At 46.1% G+C, this 10,198-nt stretch overlaps 1 protein-coding gene across 2 annotated transcripts; it reads right to left on the bottom strand.

The window, feature by feature from the left end:
- Nucleotides 1-949: 949 nt before the first annotated feature.
- MAFG (MAF bZIP transcription factor G) lies at nt 950-9,944 on the bottom strand. Of its 2 annotated transcripts, none has more exons than XM_060252728.1 (3): nt 9,856-9,944; nt 2,446-2,508; nt 950-2,363 (listed from the first exon to the last, which is right to left on the bottom strand). In XM_060252728.1, exons 2-3 carry the CDS (start codon nt 2,479-2,481, stop codon nt 1,911-1,913), a joined length of 489 nt encoding a protein of 162 aa, XP_060108711.1. In that variant the 5' UTR covers nt 2,482-2,508; nt 9,856-9,944; the 3' UTR covers nt 950-1,910. The 2 variants fall into 2 exon arrangements, with proteins under 2 accessions (XP_060108711.1, XP_060108712.1); XM_060252729.1 differs by having other exon boundaries at nt 2,446-2,499; nt 9,848-9,944.
- Nucleotides 9,945-10,198: the final 254 nt, after the last annotated feature.

Genomic DNA, 10,198 nt, shown 5'->3' on the forward strand with positions numbered 1-10,198 from the left:
GTTCCCTCTCAATAAGGAGACCAACAACTGCTTCTATACAGCAACACAGAAGGCACAGCTTCTCTTCCCCAATCAAAAGAAATCAGCTGTTGAGTGGCAGCCAGGAGCAGTCACAGAGGCTTCACAGAACTCAGGGACTAGGCTTCCAGGGATACTCTCTGTATCCAGTTGACAGTACTGCAAAACTGACCTTTCCGGGTCACACTGGCCACCATAGACTCCTTAGCCTTTATAACACTTCCTGCTCGCTTTCCTAAGCATTTCCAAACATGCCAAAGGAGGGAAAGGGAAAAGAAATGACTAGTACCAGCTGCAAAAGAATCCTACCCTGAGTGTACCAACAGGAACAACGTATATAGGCCAACTCTAAGTTAGCGCCGCTTCTTAGGATACACTTCCCACCTTTATTAAGCAGAAGTAAAGTGGCCTATTCAGCCCCCACTTTCGTTGTTAACAGTGAGCGTGATTTTTGGAGAGATCCAGGATCATCAGGGAAGCAAACTTTGGGAGCTGAAACAGAAGTGAATGCAGTGCTGTCTGTCAAGCAGTTTGCATAACACCTTAGAAGAGCAGGCTGGCCTGGGGAGCCAATCCCTCAGTTTGGATAACCGTTCCACAAGGCAGAACCTTCAGAATGCCCATTAAAAAATGCCCAGCAAAATCTCTGCACTCAGCCCAGGAAAAGCAAGCACAAAATAATGCTCACAGGACAACCAAACAGCAAAGTTGGCCATTGGCACCATCACATCACAGCGCCACACAAGACCTCAGAACACAGACAACTCAACACAATGGGAGCACAAAAGAAGCAGGTGAGGAGTTCAAGAATAAGTCACTTTTGGTACAATTGCAAAAAAGATATCAAACAGGACTAGCCTCCCCCCCCCTCCCATTTATAAATAAAAGTCTGATAACTCTTTATAAAAACCAACCTCAGAGCCACAAAAGCTTAGTGAGAAACGTTTAAACTTTACTTTTTCTTTTTCAAACTAGCAACACCTCCGAGAATATGACAATCAAATATTCTCACCCTCTCGGGTGAAAAAAGGAGACTGTCAAATACAAGTCCAATGTTAGGTTTGCAAACTTAAGATTATTTCATAATTCTTTAAGTGAATGTTTCTCTCTTAAATAATGGGCTATTTAAACCACATAAACTGGTTGTGTAAACCATCACACTAGAGACACTTGATACTCTTCAAAACACACAAAACAACTAGTGATTTTGGTCTTGATCAGTGCAACACATTAGGCACAAAACTGGCCTGTAGTCACCATGGTACAGCCTGATAGTCAAGTTAATACAGTGCTCGTTCCTGTCTTCTTTCACTTTTCTGCAGCACAGACAGCACGAAATTGCCATTTTGCCGCTTCCCTCCCCTTTCAGGAGAAGTCCCAAGGAATCCCATCTTTAAACACAAGAGGCGCAACTAGATGTCAATATAAAAATGGTTACACAAACTACCCCCATAACAGTCACTGATACCAAGCAATTTACAAGCAGCCGATTGGACAGCTGACACACAACTCTGGAAGAATATAAATCATAAGAAGATACTGACAGCAGATCTTCTAACTTCCTATGACCTCTGCCCTCTCCCTTTTGGGTTATTCCACCCCAAGAATCTACTCTATGCTGCTGAGAATCCCTTTGGCTAGGATATCGAGGTCCTCCAGTTTCTGTTCCCAGAATACCCTGGGTGGAAGGGTTCTGCTCACACAGAAGGGTTGCATCACCATCAGTCACATCAACCAGAACAAAGCTAAAAACAAAGGGACCGCAGTGACAAAGCAGGCCAGCATGTGCCTGTGTGGCTGGGCCAACTGGGTGAAGGTTGTGCTTTGGGGATTCCGGATGAGCTTTGTGCCTATCTGCCCTGCACACACAAGCCCAGGCGGTGCTCGTTTCACTAAGACCGGGCGTCCGTTTTAGATTTCACTATTGTGATGACACTGGTGGTGGCAACCTTGCCAGGCACAAGGGGCCCCATGCTTGAAGCAAGTGGTCCCCGTGCAGGAGTGACAGGGCTCCGGGCCACGGTCCGGGCGAAGTTCTGAAGTGCCTCATACTTAGAGCGCAGGGCATCAAGTTCCATTTTCATGCTGGCATTCTCTGAGGCCAGTTTCTCCACCTCCTGCTGAAGTTCTGCCTTCTGCTTCTCCAGCTCCTCCTTCTGTGTTACCCTCTTGACACGGCAGCTGGCAGCATAGCCTCTGTTCTTCAGGGTCCGCCGACGTTGCTTGAGTTGGATTATCTCCTCTTTCGACAAGCCCCGCAGATGCTGGTTCAGCTCCCGCACGGACATGGTCACCAGCTCTTCATCTGTCAAGCTGGTCCCATTCTCACCTGGCTCCCTCTTCACCTGCAAGGATAGGAAGAAGCATACATATCACTGAAGCTCAGGGAATGCACATTCACAGCTAAGCTCCAGTTTCTGCCATTACCTTCAAGGCTTTGTTTCCTTTGTTGGGGGTCGTCATAACACGCAAGCCTTCACAGTCAAGATTCTGCAAGAGACAGAATGCAAGATCAGGAGTTACCGCCACACTCAAAGTCCTAGAGCGCTCATTCACAGATACCTACTAACATGGCCCATCAACCTGGCAGAAAAAGCGAGCTCTCTGCTGCAACTTGCTCCCATGTGCTCTACCCAACATAAGCCAAACCAAGAGACTTACGAGAGCTCCTGACCACCTCTGTCCTTGTCAGTCCCACAGTTCCCTATAAAACTCAAGAGGCAAATAGTATGGGAGGGCAGGAGGGGAGGATTAAGAACATGGGAGGAGTCACAGCAGAATGAAGCTATATTTAAAAATAGCCTGGCAGCCAGGGTCCCGTACGGCTGTGCCGAGCCAGTCATGCTGACTCAGCATACTAGCAGCCTTGCTAACAGAACACGCCTTAGAGTACAACCCAGCAGGAAAAGAGCAACAGCCTATGCCCCTTTCCATGTTGTGGTCCAAACTTATATGGTCTAGCAGGAACCACACAGACTTCAGAAAGATGTGGGGAGAAGGGGGGGGGGTCTCTCAATCTTCCCACCCCCACAAAAAAAACCCCACCATATGACAGAACCTGCTGTGTATGGGTTGACTTTCCCTGTCTCAGCTGTTCATCTGGAAAGCTAAACAACCAGGGAGGGGAGAAAAACGAGATAATGGTGGAGCACACACTGAAGCCAAGAGAATTTCTTGGCAACAGCATATAATGCAGACTGTGGAATTTGGCTGCTGAATGGAGAACTTGTTCCCCTGATCAGAATTAAGGTAATCTCATTTTTTTTTTCATCACTTGTCACTGTCATGATAGCAAGGGGCATAAAGATAAGCATATAATCAATAAGAAACAAAAGGTTTTCTGGATGTGTTTCCAAATAATTAGAATATCACTTATCCCTGTTTTGCTCTAACCTCCTTTTTATCTCTAGCCAACAAAAAATTGGATTCATAAACCCATCTACCAATTTTTTTAATGTAGAGCTATAAACGTCAAGCACATTTATGCAAAGTCACTCTATTAGCTTACTACTGTATTCATGTCACATTATTTTAAACTTCCCAAACATGTGGCATCACTAGGGAAATCTGTGCCAACTGTAGCCACTGTTTGGTTTAAGGTTCTCAATATTCTCAGTTATGGTTTCATAAATAAGCATGGAGATATAAGTTTATACTTAAGGATCAGGAATCAGAAGTCTAATTAAAAAACAAATAGGTTATGCTTCCACATTTCATAATTTCAAAATCCATTGTATAAGTCTAAGGGACACATTTTGCATTGCAATACCACAATTCACAAGGAACATTACCTCCCTGGGATAACAAGTACATTTTTGCTGCTGAGCATCTTTGTTAATTTACTATCATCTCCAAGATGTTATTGGAACTATTCCCCACTCCTAGTTTTGAACCAACAATGAGCAAGTGGCATTACAAAAAGGAACACATTCACCAGACAAAATCTGGCATTCACAATATGTTATGCAATGAAATGTCATGCTGTATCTAGAAATAATCAAGTTTCTCAGGCCTTGTATTTCCTGTAGCTAACTTGAACACTACAAAACTACCCACCCTTGTTCCATAACCAAAATAAAGCAACCTCCATTCCTAAAAACTAAGCCTCAAACTGTATGCAAGGCTAATTATCTTCTAAAGAAAATTTGGGATCCCAAGCAACAAATGAACTTAATTTTGTGAGCCACACATAATTTAAAATATCTCCCTTCCACCCTACACACTATAGGCATTAGTAAGTACTCTACCTTCAGCTGCGTCTCTGGAACAACTCAGAAAACAAAACTATCCCCTAGGTAAGAAGAAAATCTGCTGTTGTGACCTGGGCTGTTGGGGTAGTGGAGCCTCTATGTGCCTTCAGACAGCAGATCTCTTTCCATTCACCTCCCACCAAGCACATCAGCACTTACATGGCATAATAAATGCATCTCCCCCCACAGTCCATGTTCTTGTTTGTTAAATGCATAAAACATCAGTTCACATTTATAGCAGAGAATTAAGACAAGCTAGTGTCAGCAAAAGCCAAGAAACGGTCCCCCAGCAGCACCCCCAGAAGGGATGGCTTCAGCGCTTTCCAAGATCACTAATAGGCAAGCAACGACTCGGTTATTCCTAGAGCACTAAAAACCGCTGACAAGCAAACTGCATATGCCCAAAGGACATGGCCGTGGTCACTGATTAAAGGCTTACCTTACCGTAGCACTACAGGTTTCTACTGTCATACTAAGGAGACCCACCAACTTATTTTTTGTCTCTAGAACAGATACGAAGATTCTAACCAATTACTGATCTTAAAATGAAACCCTTGCTCTCCTGTCTATAACAGGGGTGGCCAAACTTGCTTAACGTTAGAGCCATATAGAATAATGTCAGATGTTTGAGGGCAGGCAGGCAGGCAGGCAAATAGATGGACAGAGTTGGAAAGAAAGCAACTTTAACTTTAAATGCATTCTCCAAGCTGCTGGTGGGCTTGGCTTAGAGAAGTGATTTAAAAGAGACAAATCCCTTCTTCAAGCAGGCCAATGAGGTGGTGGGGGCTTAGAGAGACACACAGTATGTGTGAAAGAATCACATGTGGCTCCCAAGCTGCAGTTTGGCTATCTCTGATCCACAACATGAATGGATAGCAGTCTTGGGAGTCACTGTTCTAGAAATCTGTGGTCAAAAACCATCACTGCTATACTCCTGAAGCAGCCCCACCATCCTCTCCAAACAGAAAACATGATGTAGGCCTCTCTCTCATACTGTAACAATGGTTAAATAAATGCTGGGATATATACATGAATATCAAGGCCTTTAGCTTTCATCTCCCCTGACCTTTCTCTGCCTAAAACACATATGCAGCCATGTGCCTACAAGGAACAGAAATGCAAATTAATTACTGACTGTCATTATCTCACAGAATAATCACCACACTGTTGTTTTCAATCCTCCTCCTCTAGTAGATTCTGTCCGCAATATATTACAGAAAGTCTCTGGCCACTTGCTTGCACTCGCAAGAAAGATCTGAATATTTCTGAAGAAATCGAGCTATAACCCAAATGGTCAGCTTTGTCCATTAACCCAGTGCACAAAAAAAGGATCTCTTAAATTTCACATCGCTCATGCGATATTCCATATGATGTTCCACAGAAATCAGAGGGAACATGCCAACTTTGGGGGACAATTAGGGTTGCTGACTCCTGGTTGGGAAATACCTAGAGATTTCCGGGGGGGGGGGGAATCAGGGTTTTGTGAGGGGAGGGATCTCTGCAGGGTCTGATGTCATAGAGTCCACCCTCCAAAGTACCGTAGGTATTTTCCCCAGGTGATCAAATCTCCATTGTCTGGAGATCACTTGTAATTCTGGAAGATCTCCAGGCCCCACCTGGAAGCTGGCAATAAATTGATAATATACATGTTTAGTGTCTAGCCTTCCCAGTAAAGATCTTCACAGGGATCTAACACAAGAATCTAATACAAACTCAGTTAAAAGCTTAAAGTGCACAGTTATTTGTTAACAATGAAGAAGAGAGGACCTGGTACAAAAATATGCTGCCCTAGAGGAACTCTCAGTGTTCCTTGTTCCTTCTCGCCACTTGGGAAATAACTGGGGAAGACTACTAGGAATGAAAGATGGGACAACACTCTAAGCCTGATATCTCAGAATATGAAGTTATCTGAACCCTCTCAAATATATGAAGGGTCAACAATCTTTATATGCTTAAACACATGTGGTGCATTTAATTTATCTCGAGGGTAAGTTATAAAGACTACATTAGCAGCAAAAACAGCAATTCTATGCATGCTCATTAGGAACAAGTAGCTGTTTTCATTAGCCGTTACTCCAAGGTAAAAATGTATGCTTTCCTGCTTAGGAGGGAAACTAGGAGATACCACAATAACAGAGCTTGCACTTTTTGTTCTCAAAGACCAGATTCATAAACTGGAATAGCACTGGGCCCTTCTACAGTCCTGACTTACTGATCACGGAAAAATGGACTTATTAACAGCCTGCAAAGAGGACAACCAGAGAGAACTGGCATCCAGGCAGAGACAAACTTGGTCTAACTCCCCAGACTGCTGATTTCTCAGCTTTTTGACAGCTTCCCGAAGAAAGATCACACTGGAAAGTGCCAAGTGCGATGGCTGCAAAGGGAAAAAGTGCAGTCTCGACACATTTTGCTAGGACTCAAAAGTCCTGCACTCAGCACAAGCACCGCCAATTCTTTGCTCACAACAGCACTGACAGCACAGCACATGATTCAACACAGGCCCCATTCTCAACATTCTTGATTCACAGAGCTCTGCCATCAAACTAGCGTAAACATGGTGACGTCACCCATTCCAGCATCAAAGTCAGCCTCGAGACAGCTCCATCACTGGGAGGCTCAGCTGTAAAGAATGAGAAAGAAGACCGACGTGACAATGAAGAGCTGGAGGACAGCCTGCAGTAGGAGGTTTTCCAGCAAGTATTGTGTAAAGCAGTTTCAGTCCTACACTGTACCTCTCTCCAGGTTCTAGAAACTGTCCACCTTCAACAGTTTACAAAAGCTCACCTACACTTAGCGTCTCAGCAGTCTTTCTATACATAATTGGATTCCTTTGTAAGAGAACTTAACCTGGCCAAGGGATTTGAAAACGGCTGTTTATCCTGTACAGTCTCCAGCAACAAGTGGTCACACAAAATAAGCTTGCTTCCTCAAAACAGCCATGATTGGCCCCTTGCAGAGTTTCCTCAATACGCTTACATTCAAAGTATGACTACACTGCTTTTATTATGAGCACGCCTTTTACTCAGCAGAACTGAGGAGAGAGGGATAGACAAATCAAGATTCTGAATTGACTTGACACATCCTTACAGCTATCCTCATGTCACGTAAAACTAGCTTCCCATTGTCCACATGTCTGGTCAGTTATTGCAATAATCAACTACACCCACTAGAACATACACTGTCCATGTTGCAGAGTCCAAGACATTAGACTGAGAAGCAAGACAACTACAACCCCTGCCTGGTACTATAAGACTAAGAGCAAACCAATTCCCAGGGCCACAGCTCATCCAATAGAGGAAGGATATAACACTGTTCCTCATATCCGAAGACGCCTACTTGCAAAAAGGGGGGGGGGGGAATGTTTTAAAACCAAAAATGAACATATGAAGCTGCCTCATACTGAATCAGACCCTTGGTCCATCAAAGTCAGTATCGTCTTCTCAGACTGGCAGCGGCTCTCCAGGGTCTCAAGCTGAGGTTTTTCACACCTCTTTGCCTGGACCCTTTTTTGGAGATGCCAGGGATTGAACCTGGGACCTTCTGCTTCCCAAGCAGATGCTCTACCACTGAGCCACCGTCGCTCCCCAAATGCTTACTAAATACCTTGCCTCTGTTCGTGTTGCTCTGACTTGTCTTCATTATTAGATCCATTATTTTTTCTAGAAAGAAGAAAAAAACCACACCAAAACCCCAGAGAATGGAATACTACATATGTGTCTGTTAGGGTTTGACCTAACCTTTCACAGATCACAGGGTCAGACAAGATGACTTCCTAGTTTCTACCAACTGTACTGCTTTTGTATCACAAGGAAAAGTCCATGCAAGCGTCAGTGTCAAAATATATTGGACCTAGGAAAGCTATCATTACACAAAGACCATATCAACCTTCAACAAGACAAGCTTTTGAACATCTAAGTCATACTAATTAGACTGCTCATCTCTTGACAGCTAAACTGCTATCAGACTGGTGGAGGGTAAGCTGCCCTTCAGAGTTTTTACTGTAGATGACAGCACGCTCCTGCTAGCTTTGCTGTGGGGACTTCCTACTAAGGACTCAGCAGAGGACAGCCTGCACTTGTTGCATATACGTGCTCCGCTGCTCAAATCAACAAGAGAGCTTCACAAGGCACACCAAATAGATCTGCATCTCTGTGCCCTTCAGTGTGACAGCATGCTAGAGCCCTTGAGATGTGCAGACAAGAACAAAACAAGCAATTTCCACAGAGCTCAGACTAACCATAAAGAAAGCTAAAATAGAAGGTGTACAAGTAAACAGAAGGAGAATATGCAACCAAAGCTCATGCACCCACTGCAAACAAACAACCCCCCCCAACCCCCACTGGAAAACTTTGTAAGGCTCTCCTGAAGTTCTGACAAGCATTCCCCTGCACACTTCTGTCCTCTCTTGTTGCTCATAGATATACGCTTTGTGACATATGCTTAACAAAGTTGCACATGTAATAGGATCATAAATACAGAAAAGAGGAAGAAAAGCTCTAGAGAACTCCATTCCTTATTGTCTCCTCTTTTCACTGTCAGAAAATGAGTCAGCAAATCATCCATCACAGATCATTTTACAAAGTGGCCTTTTAGCAGACCCCCCACCCCCCAGCCTCTTGGCATACCCCCGCTTCACTTTGTGCAACATACACCCAGTGGTGACCTCATGCTGATGAGTCAGCAGTGTCTAAGTTCTGCACACCAAACGCTGTGTTAGGAGAAGCAACGGGATGCTCAGGTTCCCTCACCCAGCACGCTCTCCCCCCACCCCCAACTTCTACCCCACATACACTCCGGTCCTTCCTTCCTTCCTCCCTGCCCCAGACACCTGATGAGTCAGCGCAGCCCGTCCTTTAACATTTCCAGACATGGCTGCACCTCTCAGGAGACACACAGAGACAAGCTACCAGCCCTCCACAGGTAAACGGGGGGCACGCCTGCCTTAGAGAACTCGAAAATAAGTGGGGAGGAACCCACACACTTTTGTCAGGCTTGTTACTTTAAAACAAATATCACCTAAATAAGGAGCCGCGGAGGTGAAGGAAATGCCGCGTGAAACAAGGTCGCCCACCCACACCCAGCACTCGAGCAAAACGGGGAAACCCAGCTGTCAACAGGAAAGAAAGAAAGAAAGATTAGAAGATAGACAGGCAGGTAGATAGATAGGTAGGTAGGTAGATAGAGCCCGCCACGCACCTCGACCCACCTAATGCACAAGGCGCTCGCCAGAAAACCTTAAGGGGAAAAAAGGGAGAGGGGGGAAACTTGCCGGTCTGCCGCCAACACGAGCCCACACCCCACCCGAGCGCATCCAAAGAGCAGAGCAGCTTTCCCCAGAACGAACAGGACAAGAGAAAGAGGCATTGCAACTACATAAACCCCCCAAATTACCGGGGGAAATCAGGCGGGGCAGAGCAGACTCCCCTCTAAAACGTCTCCGCGCCTCCCCCCCCTCCTCCCGTAACAGCCACCCCTCCTCTTCTTTCTTTCTCTGCCTCCTTCCCCCGTGCAGGGGGGGCGCTAGCTTCCCCGGCCCCAGCGCCAGAGGGGCAGCCCGGCCTCAGGCGCTCTCGCAGTCGCTCACCCTCCGCTCGGTGCCGCCGGGGGGGCCGGGGCGGGGAGGGGGGAGAGCGCCACGCACGGAGGGACCGAGAGTCCGGGGTCCGCCGCCGCCGCCGCCGCCGCTCACGGACGCGTCACGTGATGTTTGGGTCACGTGCCTCCATTCATGAAGCCGCTCGGCGCAACCGCCCCGAGCCTTAAAGGGGACACGTCCAGCCCGACCGAGAGGGGTTTTTTTTCCTCCCTAAAGTAAATAATTGTCGGAGGAGAAATAAGCGGGCGGGCGGGCGGGCGCGAGACTAGTTCCCAGTATGGGCTGCGCGGTGCAGTTTCACCGCGAGGCTGGTGTTTTGTCAACTCGTTGC

The sequence above is a fragment of the Heteronotia binoei genome, chromosome 13, assembly GCF_032191835.1.
Source record: "Heteronotia binoei isolate CCM8104 ecotype False Entrance Well chromosome 13, APGP_CSIRO_Hbin_v1, whole genome shotgun sequence".
NCBI classification, from domain to species: Eukaryota; Metazoa; Chordata; class Lepidosauria; order Squamata; family Gekkonidae; genus Heteronotia; species Heteronotia binoei.